Source organism: Notamacropus eugenii, chromosome 1 (genome assembly GCF_028372415.1).
Source record: "Notamacropus eugenii isolate mMacEug1 chromosome 1, mMacEug1.pri_v2, whole genome shotgun sequence".
Classification (NCBI taxonomy): domain Eukaryota; kingdom Metazoa; phylum Chordata; class Mammalia; order Diprotodontia; family Macropodidae; genus Notamacropus; species Notamacropus eugenii.
In genome coordinates, this window is record NC_092872.1 from 11,168,195 (window position 1) to 11,185,558 (window position 17,364).

General features: G+C 46.5%; 1 protein-coding gene across 1 annotated transcript; it reads right to left on the reverse strand.

The window, feature by feature from the left end:
- Positions 1-381: 381 nt before the first annotated feature.
- PRSS50 (serine protease 50) lies at positions 382-17,277 on the reverse strand. The gene is made up of 8 exons (XM_072599330.1): positions 17,219-17,277; positions 16,806-16,989; positions 16,402-16,720; positions 15,940-15,981; positions 11,066-11,228; positions 7,975-8,273; positions 5,421-5,581; positions 382-1,274 (listed from the first exon to the last, which is right to left on the reverse strand). Exons 1-8 carry the CDS (start codon positions 17,275-17,277, stop codon positions 1,029-1,031), a joined length of 1,473 nt encoding a protein of 490 aa, XP_072455431.1. The 3' UTR covers positions 382-1,028.
- Positions 17,278-17,364: the final 87 nt, after the last annotated feature.

Genomic DNA, 17,364 nt, shown 5'->3' on the forward strand with positions numbered 1-17,364 from the left:
GAGATTCATCAAAGAGGCCTATGATGGAAGAAATTTCCCCCTTCATGTTCTGGGGTGCGGGTGGTAAAAAGCAGTCTCAAGATTCCATGATGCTTTGAATCAGGAGACCTAGGTTCTAATCTCATCAATGCTACTAATTCACTCAGTGAATTTTGGGCAAGAAATTCTTCTGGATCTGAATTTTTTCATGTGTAAAATGAAACCACAGGACTAAGTGATCTCCATGGTCCATTTCAGCTCTGACATTTGGGTTTCTATAATCAAACATAAATAAGACAACCCGGTGTTAACTCTTACATCCTAATCAATCCTAGAAGAAAAAGGTCCAGGGGCTTAAAAAGGTTAGTGTGTGAGTGTTTGAAAGGACAGAGAATCAATCAATTCGTCAATGAATGAATTTATTGAGTCCTTGATATATGTATATTATATATCTATTATCTATGTATATATGTATATATGTATGTATCTATATATGTGTGTGTGTGTATATATATATATATATGATGCAGAACTATGCTGACCTCTCTCTATTCAGGCCCTTTCCCCCAGATCTGTCTCCTTCTGCTTGAGTTACATGGCTACCCTCTTTCTATCAGTTTCTAAAACCATTCTTTCTGATTATTCCTTTCTCCAGAGTTCTCCAATGGTCTCAGGGTTCTTTCCTACCCTTCACAATGAGGCCTATGGGACCCAAACCCACAACTCTGGTATCCTATCCTTTCCCAAGGACCTACTCTTCTCCCTCCAACCCCACCTCCTGCCCAATCTGCCACATATATCTTCAGATAGCTCCTTGACCTGCCCATTCAGCCTTAGAAATCAATCTTCCAACCTCAGCCACTCCACCTCCTGAGCCTCAGCTATGTTAGAGAATAGGAGGTTAAGGAGGGGGGTGAAATCCTCAGGGAAGTAGCAGGAATTCAGGAGTTGCTAAAATAAAGGGAAGGAAAGTTTCCAGGAATAGTAGGGGACTGAAAGTGGGGGGGGGGGCAATGGAGGAGGAATTCAGGGAAGGAGAGGTGAGGAGTTCATAGGGCCATCATGAGAGAAATAGGCAATAGCAGGGATAGGGGGGTGATCCCGGAGGAGGTCATGAGGGTGGAGGCTGCGTAGTTCAGCTCTGCTATCTCCTTTTCTATCCAGAGGGCGTACTCGCTGACCCGAGAATAGACACCTGGGGTTTCCAGATGAGCACATCCCAAGGACCAGCTCACTACCCCCACTTGGAACCACGTGAAGTCATATTCACAGACGAGCGGGCTCCCATCATCTCCCTGTGGAGAGAGAAGAAGGGCAGTTATTGATGAGGGCTGGGAAGGGGAATGACTTGAGGTCCACATGGCCTTGTAACAGATGGATGTCTAGGCAGCACATGAGCCTGAGTGGGATACAGTGACTGTTTGCATGGCTGTGCTGCATGCGACTACAATTCTGGGATGATACAGTACCGTTTGCCCTGGGCACACTGAAAGAAATCCCATGGGTTTGGGAAAAGTCAAAAAATTTGGCTACAGAAAATACTCTTTGGGAGCCTCCAGGAACAGAGAGTAGAAGTGGCTGGAGCCTGAATCCTTGCTGAAGAGACTGGAGAGAGCTGTCATGGTGTTTTGCAGTGAAGAACATGGCATTGTTGAGGAGAACAAGATTCCCAGTTCTAGGCACCATACTTCCATTCCTCTTACAGCCTCTGGATTCTGCTGGGGGCTTCTACAAGACACTATCCCCAGTTATGGGGGAAGAGATGAGAGAGCAATCTCTCCCCTCCATCCCCTGAGGTGCTCTATCAAGGGTACAAGGAAAAAAGGACAAACTCAAGGCCTGGCTTCTTCCACTAAAACTAACTGTCTTCACTCTCTCAGAAAGGGACCAACTCTCTTTTTATCTACACCACAAAAGGCATGGTCATTGATTGCAGTCCTGGGTCTCAGTCTCAGGGAAGGGAAGGGCACTGATACACCATACAGCCATATTGAAGCTAGAACCCTGGTCACAGTTCCAGGGTGGAAAAGAGTGCCTGTGGTCACTCACAAACCACACCACAAATCCACCTTCCTGGATCATGCCACTGTAGAAGAACAAAAAACTTACAGGTCCCCAGAATTATCTCTGAAAACAGCTGCACAACAAACCTGGAGCTGGGGATAGCACCCCCTCCCCTCCAGAAGCAGAGCCCCGTTTTAGCATAGAGTTAAAAGTCAAGAAATAGGCTGGGGGAATGACAAAGGTCCTGACTAAAGAAAGTTACCATGGTGACAGGGAAAATCCAAACACAAACTCCAAAGACAACAACCAAGTCAAAACTGCTACATCCAAAACCTCAAAGAAAAATACGAATTATCCTCAGGCCATGGAAAAATTTTAAAAAGGATTTTAAAAATCAGGTAAGAGAGACAGAGGAAAAATTGGGAAGAGAAATGAGAGTGGGGAGCACATGAACCACTGGAATTGGCTCAAAGAGGGAATACCAGGCACATTCAGTTGGGGGTAGAAATCTGTCTTAGCACACAGGAAAGTAGGAGGTTACGTAGGTAAGGGAGGGTTGATAGAAGGGAGGGCAGATTGGGGAAGATAAAGTCAGAAGCAAAACACTTTTGAGATTGGACAGGGTGAAAGGAGAGGAATAAGGATAGACGGGAGAGGGTAAATAAGATGGAGAGAAATATATAGCAATCATCACTGTGAAAAAATAATTTACAGCAAGTAAAAACTTCATTTTTCAAATATATAGGAACTGAGTCAAATTTATGGAAATAAGAGCTATTCCTCAAATGATAAATCATCAAAAGATACGAACAGGTGATTTTCAGACAAATTAATGAAAGTTATCTATAGTGATATGAAAAAAATGCTCTCAATAACTACTGATTGAAGAAATGCCAATTAATGCAACTCTAAGCTACCACCCACAACTGTTAGACTGGCTAATAGGGCAGAAAAGGAGAACAACAAATGCTGGAGGGGTTGAGGGAAAATTCAGAAATTAATGCGCTGTTGACGAAGTTCTGTACTGATCCAACCATTCTGGAGAGCGATCTTGAACCATGTCCGAAGGGCTATGAAACCGTGCATGTCCTTTGGCCAAGCAACATCACTACTATGTCCCAAAGAGATAAAAATAAAACAAAAAGGAAAAGGACCTACATGGACAAAAATATCTATAGCAGCTGTTTTGGTGGTGGCAAAGAATTGGAAATTGAGGGGATGCCCATCAACTGGAGGATGACTGAACGAGCTGTTGTATGTGAATGTGATAAAATGCCATTTTGTGTCTAAGACATAATGAGCAAGATGCTCTCAGAAAAATCTGGAAAGACTTCTACGAATTGGTGCAAAGTGAAGTAAGCAAAACCATGATATACAGAAACAGCAATATCTTAGGATAATGAACTATGAAGAACTTAGCTATTCTAGCAATACATGGATCCAAGACAACACTGAAGGACTTATGATGAAAAATGCTGTCCATCTCCAGAAAGAATTGCTGGTGTCTGAAAGCAAATAAAAGCATACTTGCTCCTTTGATCTCTTTATTTTTCTTGTTTGTGTGTGTGTGTGTGTGTGTGTGTGTGTGTGTGTTTCCTTTCACAGCATGACTCCCCTCTCCCCTAACCCCTAAAACATCTTCTCACTCTGTAGTAAATATTAATGGTGCATCTGAACTGTGTATATGCACAGATGGTCCCAGGAAGGGTGGGAGGAAAGCTTTAGAATAAGAGGCAGCAAGGAAAGATGGAGATTCATCAAAGAGGCCTATGATGGAAGAAATTTCCCCCTTCATGTTCTGGGGTGCGGGTGGTAAAAAGCAGTCTCAAGATTCCACGATGCTTTGAATCAGGAGACCTAGGTTCTAATCTCATCAATGCTACTAATTCACTCAATGAATTTTGGGCAAGAAATTCTTCTGGATCTGAATTTTTTCATGTGTAAAATGAAACCACAGGACTAAGTGATCTCCATGGTCCATTTCAGCTCTGACATTTGGGTTTCTATAATCAAACACAAATAAGACAACCCGGTGTTAACTCTTACATCCTAATCAATCCTAGAAGAAAAAGGTCCAGGGGCTTAAAAAGGTTAGTGTGTGAGTGTCTGAAAGGACAGAGAATCAATGAAAATACGTACACATATTTAACCTATACAAAATTGCTTGCCTTCTCAATGAGGGGGGAGGAGAGGGAGGGAGAAAATTTGGAACCCAAAATTTGAAAAAAAAAGAGAACATTAAAATTATTTTTTACATATAATTGGGGAAAAATAAAATATTAAATTTTTTAAAAAAGAAGACTGCTTGAGAGAAGTCTGTTGTTTTCACCCCTAGAGCCTAGCATAGGATTTTGTAACATACTAGGCATTTAATAAATGTTTCAAGAATGAATGAACTGAGAAATTAGCAAAGTTGCAAGAGATGCAGATTTTGGTACAATCTGAAGGAAAACTTCTTAACAACTAAAACTGTTCAAAAGGAAAAGGAGCTAGCTGCCATGGGAGACAGTGAGTTTGTCTTCCCTACTATGTCGGACCCGTTCAAGGGAAGGGCTGGATAATGCATCTCCAGGGATTCTGTAAGGGGATTCCAGCTCAGACCTTGGATTAAACAACAACAACGGTGGAAAGTAAGAATAATAATAGTCCCTACTTCTCACAGCTGTTATGAAGATAGGCACCACATAAATGCTAGCTATTAGCTGGTGCAGCAGACTGAGCATTAGTCCTGGAATCACTAGGACCTGAGTTCAATTCCAGACTCAGACACTAAGCAGATGTGTGATCTTAGAAAGTCTCTTCACTTCTGTTTGCCTCAGCTCTGATTATCATCAGTGGAAGCTGTAGCCATGTGATGATAACCATGGCTGTCCCCAACAATAACGGTTAGCATTTGTAGAGTATAATGCTGACCATTCATGACAGTAATCCCATCATTTTATAGTGCCCTAAGGTTTGCCAAATGCTTCATGAACGTAATCTCATTTTATCCTTACTATAACCCTGAGTAGGAGGTGCAAACCCTCATTCTACAAATGAGGAAACTGAGGCAATCCGAGGCTAAAGTGACTTGCCCAGGGTCACATAGCTGGCTAGATTTGAACTCAGGGCTTCCTGTCTCCAGTCTCCAGAGCTCTATGTGCTGTGGGTCTCATAGATACTCTCTGAAGTTCTAGAATTCTGTTCCACAGTCTGTCTCTAGACACCTACGTTGTGTGATGTTTCTAAATCTACCCCAAGCTCCTAGGATGCCTCCCAAAGTCATTTTCGTCTCTGACAATGAGTAAGTGCCTTGAGAGATGAAGGGTGGGGGTGGGGCTGGGGAGTGGGTACCAAGGGAAGGGCAAGTTTCTTTCCATGGCTTGATCAGGCTATAAACATTCATTAAGCATCTCCTCGTACTGCACTAAGCACAAGGTCTTCCACAAAAAACTCACAGTGCAGAAGTCTTTTCCTCGGGAATAATCGCTACACAACATGTTAGAGGAGATGATACGGACGATGCTGGGCACTTCTGAGATGTCATGGTAGTGGGAGTCACAGTCGTCATTGCCCAGGATGGTGATCTCGGCTTCCTGAAGCACCGGAGAAAGCTGTGCTGTAGGGGTTTTGGGTGGGAAAGACCTCAGTGGTTAAAGCGTCCTGTGTTCCATGATCCCCCTGCCATACCCCATAGGGTTTCCCCCACCCCATTGAGACCATCCCAAAGGCCACAAGGTAGCTAGCAGGGATGACACCACTAGTCCACCTAGCATTTAGAGCACAGACATGCTAATAACCTCCTTCAGTCACTGTAGTCAGTCTTGAAGGTTCAGGAAAGAGAGAGCCAAGATCCTAACCCTCTCTCCTGTTCTGCCACCACAGTTCTAACAGTTCTAAGTCCTCAGTTCTCATCTTCACCCCTGGTTTCCACTGGACTCTAAAAAGGAAGGGGAAGAATGTGCACTATGAAGTAGACATCTAAGACCCCATCTCCATGCTGGGTCTGTCAGTGCTTGAAGACAGCCATCCAATATAAATCTCTTCTTAGGCTATGGACGCCATACTCTATCAAGTGATCCTTAGGTGACATCATTCCCAATCTAACAAAAGCAGGCCTTTGAGGGGTAACTCATAAATTGGAGCAAATGATTCTGACTGTGAAAGGATGGGAACTGTTATATTTATCCGCTGGCATTCCAAACCTATCTCCTAAAGGGAATGAGGTAATAAGATACTTAGCTAGCCAGGGGATTGTATAGCAGTATGGGTAATTCCTTACAGGTTGGCCAGGCCTTTAGGAGGCTTTTCAATCAGTACAGAATGAGCCTGAGATTGTAGAATGGATCAATGAACTTAGTCCAGGGAAATAAGAAACATTTTTCAATGCTAACATAAAGGGGAGAAAGAACATAGGAGCCTCACTCTGAGACAGTCCAGGGGACTCTAGACTTCTGAAGAGCTTACTACATTTTAGGGTCTCTAGTCTGGAACCAAGCAGACTTCTCTCTAAGACTGCATGTGAGCACTAGCTTTAGAATCAGACAACCTGGGTTTGAGTCTTAGCTCTGCAACCTAATATGCGTGATCTTGGAGAAGTCATTTCTTCTTCTGATTCTGTCTCTTCCTGACTCGTTAGGTGACCTCTAAGACCTACAACTGGAACTTGATGGAATAGGACATGCTTAGCCTGAGAGGAGATTTACAGGGGTAGAGGAAGAGAGGACGGCTGTCTTCAAGCACTGAAAGACCCACCATAGAGATGGGGGATTATATATGTTATAGGGCCTAGCACAGGGTCTTGCAATATAATAGACATTTAACAAATGTTTGGGGAATAAATAAACTGAGCAATTAGCCAAGTCGCAACAGATGCAGGTTTTAGTATATACAATCTGAAGGAGATCTTCCAACTAAAGCTGTCCAAAAGGACAAGGAGCTGACTGCCTTCCCTGTTACACTGGAGGTCTTCCAGAGAAGAGGCCTATTAATTAGTCTAATAATTAATCTTCAGGGATTCTGTAAGGGCATTATCGCTCAGTTATACTTTGGATTAAATAATAGCAACTATGTCAAATAAGTATAATAACAGGACCTACTTCCTAGGGTTGTTAAGAAGATCATTTGTAAAGTACTGGCACAGAGGAGGCACTAGGGAAAGGACCTTCTAAGATCACTGAGAGTAGATAAGGAAACTGAGGCCCAGGTCAAAGTCACATCTTAGCACTGAAATGCAGGTAGATCCTCTCACCTCAGAGCTACCTCCTGCTCCTTTTGGCTCCTCCTTGCCCCTCTCCCTTTAACCCTAAATCATGGGTTTATCGGTTGTGATTTGAATAGGACCGAAAAAGAAAAACCCCCTAAAAACAATAATCCTCTCCATTTAAAAAAGAAAAAGTCTGATGCCTGAAATTCCATCATTAGAGAACTATTTCTTTTGTTAAGTCATGTCCTGCTCAACCTCCTCTGCTCAACCACAAATGCTCCTGAAGGAAGGAAGCTCTCTCTAGGCCCTTAGGTCTTCATGTAAACTTTCCTGGGATGGAGGAGAGAGGGACTACTAAAGGGGGAGGGAGGGCACTGGCAACTGGGATCAAAGCATGACATACATAATTTGGTTCCAGGAAACATGTTAGAGAAGGGTCTCAGGAACCAGCAGTGACCCGGGTAAAGCAGAGGGCCATGGAGAGCATACAGAGTGGAACAAAGCTGCCGTAAATCAACCTGCAGCTGACTGCGATACTACAAACCAAAACAGGGAGGGAAGTGTGGCTGCTGGGATTTATTCAGAAAAGGTAAATACCCTTTCTGGGCAAATAGTAGACAAGCGAGGAAGTAGGTCAGAATGATTGATAATAAGTACAATTAGATTAGTCAAGAAGTAGGCAGTAGGTCATGGACTTAGACGATGGAGTGGGCACAGTGAGGGCTAAGGTGGAAAAACCCAAGACCAGTGAAGACCCAGGCAGAAGAATAAGGCTATTCCTTCATCCCATGGGGTTATTTCCTTACGGTCTTCTCCCTCTACGGGTATTGTGGTCTGGCCCCAGCCTGTTAGCCAGCAGAAGGATCCAGCTCTCACTTCCATTGAGGGGGGGGCAATGCAGACAGGAGCGATGTATTCGGTGAATTTCACCCTCTGGGCCAGCTTGAGGAGAGCTACATTGTTCTCACGGCCTATCCACGACCAGTATCTGGTCTCCTCGTAGTTAGGGTGGATTACCACTTCTTTGACTGGTACCCGGACAGCCAGTAGAGTGTATCTTTCCTTGAGCTCTGCGGTCCCCATGTAAACAGTATAATTATCGTTGCTGTTGGAAAAAGGGAAGACGTTAACACTGTCATTACTGCATTGAAGTAGAGGGAGTATTGGACTTTGCAGGGGTGGGGATCAGAAAACGTTGACCTTGAGTCCTGGCTACACCATTTGCTAGTTGGGAACCTTGAGTCATGGCTGTTCCACTTGTTGGCTGGGGACCTTGAGTGCTAGTTACACCATTTGCTAGCTGGGGACCTTGAGTAAGCTACTGAACCTCTTGGAACACAGTTTACTCATCTGCAAAATAAGAGGTATTGGACTAGACCAGAGATGGGGAGCCAAGGCCATAGGTTCCTCACCCCTGGACTAGACAATTCACTCTGCAAGTTCTGTGACTTGAATGAAGGCCACAGCACCATGGCTTCTGAGAATGAGGTATGGGGGTGGGATTTCAGAGTCACAGAATCTTAAACACCAGGAATTTTCTTGACAGCTGCCCCGGTATGTGGTCATCCAAACTATTTTGAACACCATCAGTAACAGAGAGATCACTCTGAATCCAGACAGTGCCAATGTTGTAGAGTATTGATTATTAGAAAACTCTTCCTTTTATTGAGTCAAAATCTGTTTCCTTTTATTTTCCAACCACCACATTTGTTTATGACCACTGGCATCAAGTAGAATCAAGATTCAGAATTTGTTGAAAATGCTCATCTTCAAAGTAGTGAATTCCACCAACTCAGAGGGAGGTAAAGTCACAGGAATCTGCCTCTGGCTTTATGCTGTTCCATGTGTTTGACAATGCACTGGGGTAAAGGCATAGATGTCAGATTTCTGACATAGAATCAGAGAATCTCAGAGCTGGAAGGGACCTCAGAGGCATGAACTCAATCTGGGGGCAGTGAGGTGGCACAGTAGATAGAGCACTGACCCTAGAGTCAGGAGGTCCTGAGTTCAAATCCACTCTCAGACACTTACTAGCTGTGTGACCCTGGGCAAGTCACTTAACCCCAACTGCCTCAAAAACAAAATTCAACCTGGACCTGAACAGAAGCTCTCTCTATAACCTAACCCTGTTAATAATCACCTAACCTCTGTTCTAAGAACTCAACTTCTATACACCGCTCCTAGGATAAAGGAGAACAAATCTAATCTCATTTTCATTACAGTCTCTCAAGTATTTGGAGATGACCATGGTGAGTCCCTTCCCCTATGATGCCCCCCAAGTTTTCATTAAGATAAATATTCCCATTTTTTTAGCCAATCCTCATATGAAATAACCTCAGGACTTTGTCCACCTTGGTCCTCTTCTGGATGCCAAGCTTGGCAATATCTTCCCTAAAATGTGGCCCCCAGAACTGAACATAATAATCCAGATGTGGTCTGAGCAGGGCAAAGGGGCAACAGAGCCCTCCCCTCTCTAGTCTGATACACTATGCTTCTCAGAGCAAATTTAAGATCGCGTTGGCATTTGGGATTGCCTTATCATTGTTGTTTCATATTAAACTTGCAAATATCTTTTTTTTTTAATTGAGGAAGAAATTAAGGTCCAGGGAAGGTGTCATTTAAATCCAGGTTGTCTGATTCCAAATATAACATTTTCCTCATTGTACTCCTCTTGAAGCATTTTGTTTGGTCCTCGGTGCCACATTGTAGGAAGGAAAAATACAAGAGAGGTTTAACAGGATGATGTACAGACTACCGATCACGTCACCTGAGGATCTGTCCAGTGAACCAGAGGTGCTTATAGACTGAAGACGCAGAGAAGGACATAACATAATCTTCAAAAAATTTCAAGAATTAGTTTCGAATGGCTTCGAGGATTTACCTTTATCAGCCTGGCTGTGAATGGGTGGAGTGGAAAAGGAGGGCACACAAGGAAGGGCAACTGAGGGGTAGATTTTGGCTTAGTACATGTGTCTCCCACGTTTAGAATGCCCTCTCCCCTTCCTCACTGCTGTTTCCTGGCTTTCCTGGTTTCCTTTAGGATGCAGCAGAAGGCCTTTCTGGAGCCCACTCCTCCCCCCTCAGCTGCTAGTGCCCTCCACTCTCCAATCACCTCTCATCTACTAGGAAAAGATCCTGTATGTGCTTGGCTACTAACATAGGGTTTCCCCCATTCGGATGTTAGCTCCTTGGGGGGGCTGAGTCATGTTTTATTTATTCCTCCGCTCACTTATTCATTCATCTATCGACTCATTCATTTATTCATTCAGTCATTTTTTTATGAATTTATTCTTGCCCTTTGCTTCTCTGGTGCTTACTTAGCACAGGGTCTGGCACACAGGAGTTGGCTGGCTTAAGCTACAGTCTTAATCCTGATCTAAAAGTTAGAGTTGTCAAAAAAGTAGACAGACTGACTTGTGAGAGGTAGGGTTGTTTTTTTAATTTCTCATTTGAGCAGGTGCTAGATGACCATGGGCTGGAGATGTCATAGGGATTTTAAAGTCTTTTCTACTGAGAATCTGTGATTCTAAATTGTTTGAAAGTCAAGTTGGAACCTCTCAAATGATCCTTTTAACTAGAATGAACAAACCCCCTGCAACTGTATTGCTAAAAGTCCATGCCACCTCCTCTGCCTGTAGCCTGACTTCTCCCTACCCCTGCCAGAAGTATGACACAGCACTCACTCTGACCTTTCCAGAATCTTACCCATTTTTCAGGTCACCTTTCTTTCACCCAAGCTCCTCCCCCAGCTATCCTGTTAGAGAGGAAAATCGCCTTGGACTTGGAATCAAAGGATTTTCCTAACAACAATATAAAATGGTAGCACAAACGATATTTATCCAGACCTACTGCCTGCCTGATTGGCTCACTAAGGACCTTGAAAATGGTTCAACTCACGGATTCAAGCAATTAGCAGCCGTCAGCACCCAGAGGGGGGCAACTAGGGACCCGCCGCACAGGTGATTGCCGTTTTTCTGAACGCTCACTTGCCACGGCCATTTCCTGTCCATCGCTTCTTCTCCACCTATGACTTTTTCGAAGAAATATGTATGACCACAGCCTGAAGAGGGAGAGTGAGAGAGCAAGGGTGAGAGAGATAGAGGTGGTAAAAGAAGAGACAGAGAGACACACAGAGAGATGAAAAAGAGTTGAGACAGAGATGAGAGAGAACTGAGAGGGAGAGAGGGAAAGAGAAAGAGAGAAGGAAGGAGGGGAGACTGAGAGATAAGAGGGGGGGAGAGGTGAAAGAGATGAGAGTGAGAGATGGACAGACAGACAGATATGTGAGGGGACCTAGAATCTTGGCTCATCAGACTTCCATTGAAGCCTTAAGTCCTATTTAATAGTTACCACTTAAAGAAACAGCCATTTTATAAAGACTGTGAAAATAAAACAGTCCTGGATTTGAGATCAAATGACTTAGGTTTGAATCCTGGGTGTGACCCAGCAAATCTTCTAACCTCTCTGAGCCCCAACTTGCCCATCTGCAAAATGATGATTTCAGTCCTACCTACGTCATAGACTTCCTAAGTCCACAGGTAGTGGACATGGGAGACATCAGTACTGTTGCTGATCTCCTTAGCTCTGGGTAGTGACCGCTGGGGATCACCACTCCATGGTGGATCTCAGGAAGCCCCCTTTGATTGTCCATACTAACAAACAGGGGTAGTGATGTGAGGGGAACCCAGATAGCATGTGGCTGGACTTGAGGCTAGTCAGTTTCTGTTTCCATTTTGTGAAACCATTCAGTTGAATTTTATTCACCAAGTAGCTAGGAGATGTGGTGCATAGAACATTTGAAATCCTGCCTGAGACACTTCCTGTGTAATTCTGGGCAAATCATGTAACTTCTCTCAGATTCCCTTTCCTCAAGCGTAAAATGAGGATAGTAATATTACCTGTCTCTCAGGTTTGTTGTGGGAATCAGGTAACTAGTTAAAATTCTTCACAAACCTTGTAGCGCTATAAAAATGTTGTTCAGTTGTTTCAGTCACATCTGATTCTGTCCATGGGGTTTCCTTGGCAAAGATGATGGAGTAGTTTGCCATTTCCTTCCCCAGTGGTAAACAGAGGCTAAGTGACTTGTCCAAGGTCACACAACTAGAAAGTTTCTGAGACTGGATTTTAACTTAGGTCCGTTGACTCCAAGACCAGCACCCTCTCCACAGCGCCACCTAGCTGTTATTATCAACAAACATTTATTACATTTGAATAAAAGGATTGGGGAAAGAGACCTTACTTGCAGCCAAATGATCTAAAGTTTAAATGTCTGTTCTGCCCCTTAATACCCATGTGACCTTGAGCAATCGCTGAACCTCTCTGTTCCTCAGTTTCCTCACCTGTAAAACAAGGCAACTGAACTAGATGAACACTAAGGTCGCTTCTGGCTTTCTCTGAGCCTGTACAGTCATGTGATGTGTTCTGTAAATGTCCCTTGAGCCAAATTAAGACATTACTCTACGAAGACTTATAGTGTTCTGTATTCACCTGCCTGACTTGAAGTCAACTCCTTTATACCACGTATTTTATGCTGGATAAAAGGTCTTACCACTGACTCCCACTATGTGGCCATGGGAAAATGATTTTTTAACCTTTCCAGGTCCCTATTTCCTTATCTGCATAATGACAGAGTTGGCCTAGGTGATCTCCCAGGAACTCCTTTCCTTTCCTCTTTCAGGATTATAGTGGAAGCACCTTTGATCCTAAAGACAGGACCTAGCTCCATGTGGGTATCTCCTCATTAGGACCAAGATATATATTGGATGAAACTACTTTGTACCATAACGGACTGAGGGAGATCAGAGGTAGACATAGCAGAGAAGGGAATGTCAGGAAAGGGGAAGGACCCGCATGGAGGTAGAAGGGAAGAACAGTTTCTCCTCACAGATAAGACATTCCCTAAGGTCCAAGACTTTGTCTACTCCATTGGGGGATCCCCACAGGCTTGTGGATGGACACTGTCTCCAGGAAGGTCACTATGTTCTTTCTACTAATTTGCAGATTCTTCTGTATGAGTTCAGGCCTTGAAGAAAATGAATATCTAACCATGGATTTAAGGCCTGCAATCAGCTGGATGAGCTGATCTTAAAGTGAGCAGTGACTGTCATTAAAAAGTCTTTTCTCATGTTGAATGTACATATCTTGCTCCCTCATAAAGTCCCTGGGAGAGCTGAGATTTGGCAGGGGTGGGTCAGTTTTAAATTAAAATATTATGATCATGGGATCATACTATGTCAGAGCTGGAAGGTATCTTAGAACATAACATGTCATAAGGGGGAGTTTAGAACTTAGAATGTTAGTTATAACCCTAACCCTAGCTATGGCTAGGAAGGAACTTAGAACATAGAATGTCAGATGAGGGAAGGAAGTTAGATCACAGAACATCAGAGGTAGGAGGGAACTTAGAACACAGAATATCAGATGTAGGAAGGAATTTAGAACACAATGTCAGGTGGGAGGGAACTTAGAACACATGATGGGGAAAAAATTTTTACAACTAGCATGTGTGCTAAAGGCCTCATTTCTAAAATATAGAGAAAACTGAGTCAAATTTATAAGAATACAAGTCATTCCCCGGTTGATAAATGGTCAACTGATATGAACAAGCAGTTTTCAGAGGAAGAAATTAAAGCTATCTAGAGTCATATGAAAAATTGCTCTAAATCACTATTGATTAGAGAGATGCAAATCAAAACAGCTCTGAAATACCACATCACACCTATCAGATTGGCTAACATGACAAAATAGGAAGATGATAAATGTTGGAGAAGATGTGGAAGAGCTGGAACACGAATTCATTGTAGGTGGAACTGTGAGCTGATCCAACCATTCTGGAGAGCAATTTGGAACTGTGCCCAAAGGGCTACAAAAATATGCGTACCCTTTGACCCAGCAATAGCTCTTCTAGGACTGTATCCCCAAGAGATCATATAAATGGGAAAGGTCCCACATGTACAAGGTAGTCAAAAACTGGAAATTGAGGGGATGCCCATCCATTGGGGAATGGCTGAACAAGTTGTAGTACATGAATGTAATGGAATACTACTGTGCTGTGAGAAATGATGAACAGGAAGACTTCAGAGAAGCCTGGAAAGACTTATATGAACTGAGGCTGAGTGAAAGGAGCGGAAGCAGGAGAACTCTGTACACAGCAACAACCACAGTGAGCGAGGACTGTTTCTGATAGACTTAGCCCTTCACAGCAAGGCAAGGACGGAAAACATTCCCAAAGGACTCATGATGCTACATGCCATCCACATCCAGAGAAAGGACCATGGGGTCAGAACACAGAATGGAGCAGACTGTCTTCTCTGCTGTTATGTCTGGCTTGGTTTTTCTCATGGTTTCTCTCATTTGTTTTAATTCTTCTATATAACATGACTAATATGAAAATGTGTTTAATAAGAATGCATGTAGAGAGCCCACGTAAGACTGTGTGCCATCTTGGGGGAGAGGGAAAGAGTGGGAGAAAATTTAAAACTGATGGAAGCGATTGTTAAAAATTGAAAGCAAATAAACTAACAAGTGGTGGAGGAAAAGGCAAAAAGCAAAAGAAAATGTGTAATAAAGTTTAGGTATAAAGGGGAAAAAACACAGGATGTCAGAACTGAAAGGACCCTTAGAACCTGGGATGTCAGAGCTGGGAGGGTCCTTAGAACCCAGGATGTCAGAGCTGGGAGGGTCCTTAGAACATGCTGGGAGGGTCCTTAGAACGTGCTGGGAGGGTCCTTAGAACATGCTGGGAGGGTCCTTAGAACCCAGGATGTCAGAGCTGGGAAGGTCCTTAGAACATGCTGGGAGGGTCCTTAGAACCCAGGATGTCAGAGCTGGGAGGGTCCTTAGAACATGCTGGGAGGGTCCTTAGAACCCAGGATGTCAGAGCTGGGAAGGTCCTTAGAACATGCTGGGAGGGTCCTTAGAACGTGCTGGGAGGGTCCTTAGAACATGCTGGGAGGGGTCTTAGAACGTGCTGGGAGGGTCCTTAGAACATGCTGGGAGGGTCCTTAGAACCCAGGATGTCAGAGCTGGGAGGGTCCTTAGAACCCAGGATGTCAGAGCTGGGAAGGTCCTTAGAACATGCTGGGAGGGTCCTTAGAACGTGCTGGGAGGGTCTTTAGAACGTGCTGGGAGGGTCCTGAGAACGTGCTGGGAGGGTCCTTAGAATGTGCTGGGAGGGGTCTTAGAACATGCTGGGAGGGTCCTTAGGACGTGCTGGGAGGGTCCTTAGAACATGCTGGGAGGGTCCTTAGAATGTGCTGGGAGGGGTCTTAGAACATGCTGGGAGGGTCCTTAGAACGTGCTGGGAGGGGTCTTAGAACATGCTGGGAGGGTCCTTAGAACGTGCTGGGAGGGGTCTTAGAACATGCTGGGAGGGTCCTTAGAACGTGCTGGGAGGGGTCTTAGAACATGCTGGGAGGGTCCTGAGAACGTGCTGGGAGGGTACTTAGAACGTGCTGGGAGGGTACTTAGAACATGCTGGGAGGGTCCTTAGAACATGCTGGGAGGGTCCTTAGAACGTGCTGGGAGGGTCCTGAGAACGTGCTGGGAGGGTCCTTAGAACGTGCTGGGAGGGTCCTGAGAACCCGCCAGGTCAGAGGTGGGCGGTGCTGGAGGCATCCCCACGCAAAGAGAGGGGGTCTGGGGCGGGGCAGGAGGGGGGGGCTGGGTGGGGGTGGTGAAGGCGGGAGGGGGCGGGGTGAGCCACGCCCCCGAGCTGGGTCCCTCCCCCTCCTCCTCCCCTTCCCCCTCCCCCTCCCTCAGACATTACTCACCTTTCTCATCCTGCTGGGTGGGCTGCTCCTCAGCAATGCCCCCTGTGGAGAGAGCACAGGATGGGGTGGGGGACCCTAGTTAGGGGGCCCAAGGGGCAGGCCCTTCCCCGCCCCTCTACCACCTCCGGGCCGGGCCTCACCCATGGCCTGCAGCAGTAGCGTCAGGAGGAGCTGGGAGCCCAGGGGAGCCCTGGGCGGGTGGGCGGGGCCCAACATCCTCCCAGCTCCGCCCCCGTTGGAAGAGCCGGACCCAGTCCTCCCGAGCTGCCGGACTCCGAGAGCCTCCCCGCGGAGCCCCCTGGTGGGCGCGCTCGGTAATGGCCTCCCCGCGGAGCACCCTGGTAGAGGCTCTCGGTAACAGCCTCCCCGCGGAGCCCCCTACTGGGCGCGCTAGGTAACAGCCTCCCTGCGGAGCCCCCTACTGGGCACCCTCAGTAACGGCCTCCCTGCGGAGCCCCCTACTGGGCACGCTCGGTAACGGTCCTCCCCGCGGAGCACCCTGGTAGAGGCTCTCGGTAACAGCCTCCCTGCGGAGCCCCCTACTGGGCGCGCTGGGTAACAGCCTCCCTGCGGAGCCCCCTACTGGGCACGCTCGGTAACGGTCCTCCCCGCGGAGCACCCTGGTAGAGGCTCTCGGTAACAGCCTCCCTGCGGAGCCCCCTACTGGGCACGCTCGGTAACGGTCCTCCCCGCGGAGCACCCTGGTAGAGGCTCTCGGTAACAGCCTCCCCGCGGAGCCCCCTACTGGGCGCGCTGGGTAACAGCCTCCCTGCGGAGCCCCCTACTGGGCACGCTCGGTAACGGTCCTCCCCGCGGAGCACCCTGGTAGAGGCTCTCGGTAACAGCCTCCCTGCGGAGCCCCCTACTGGGCGCGCTCGGTAACAGCCTCCCCGCGGAGCCCCCTGGTGCTGGATGCTCACAGGCCGTGATCTGTTCAGGCTTCCCGGGGTGCCAGAGACCTCTGGGTGCCCTCTTTGCCCCCCTCCTCCTGAGAGCTGTGCCCCAGGGGTCCGGTCCGTGGCCGCCGTGACGCCGCTGCCCCTGCCTTTCCTCCCCGGGGAATGACCGGAGTCCCAGGGCTCTCCTCCTGCGTTTGGCTGGGCATAAAATACCTGTGGCTCCCCCTCCCCCCAACTTTTCCAGGAGCTTGGGGCGGCTCCCCTCCTCCACCCCGCCCTGGGGAGTGGGTGGAGAATAGCTCCAGGCCAGGGGAACTGTGCAGGCAAAGGCGTGGAGGGGGGAGATTAAGTGTTCTAGGGAGCATTTAGGGTTAGCACACTGTGAGCCCAGGCCAGAGAGGCACAAGTCCCGGTGTGAGACCTTCCTCCGCAGCTGCATGTGCCTGTGCGTGGACTCAGGTCCTCCCCAGGACAACACGGGCCCCTGGAGAGTGGGGCGTCCGTCCCCGTATCCACCTCCTGGTGC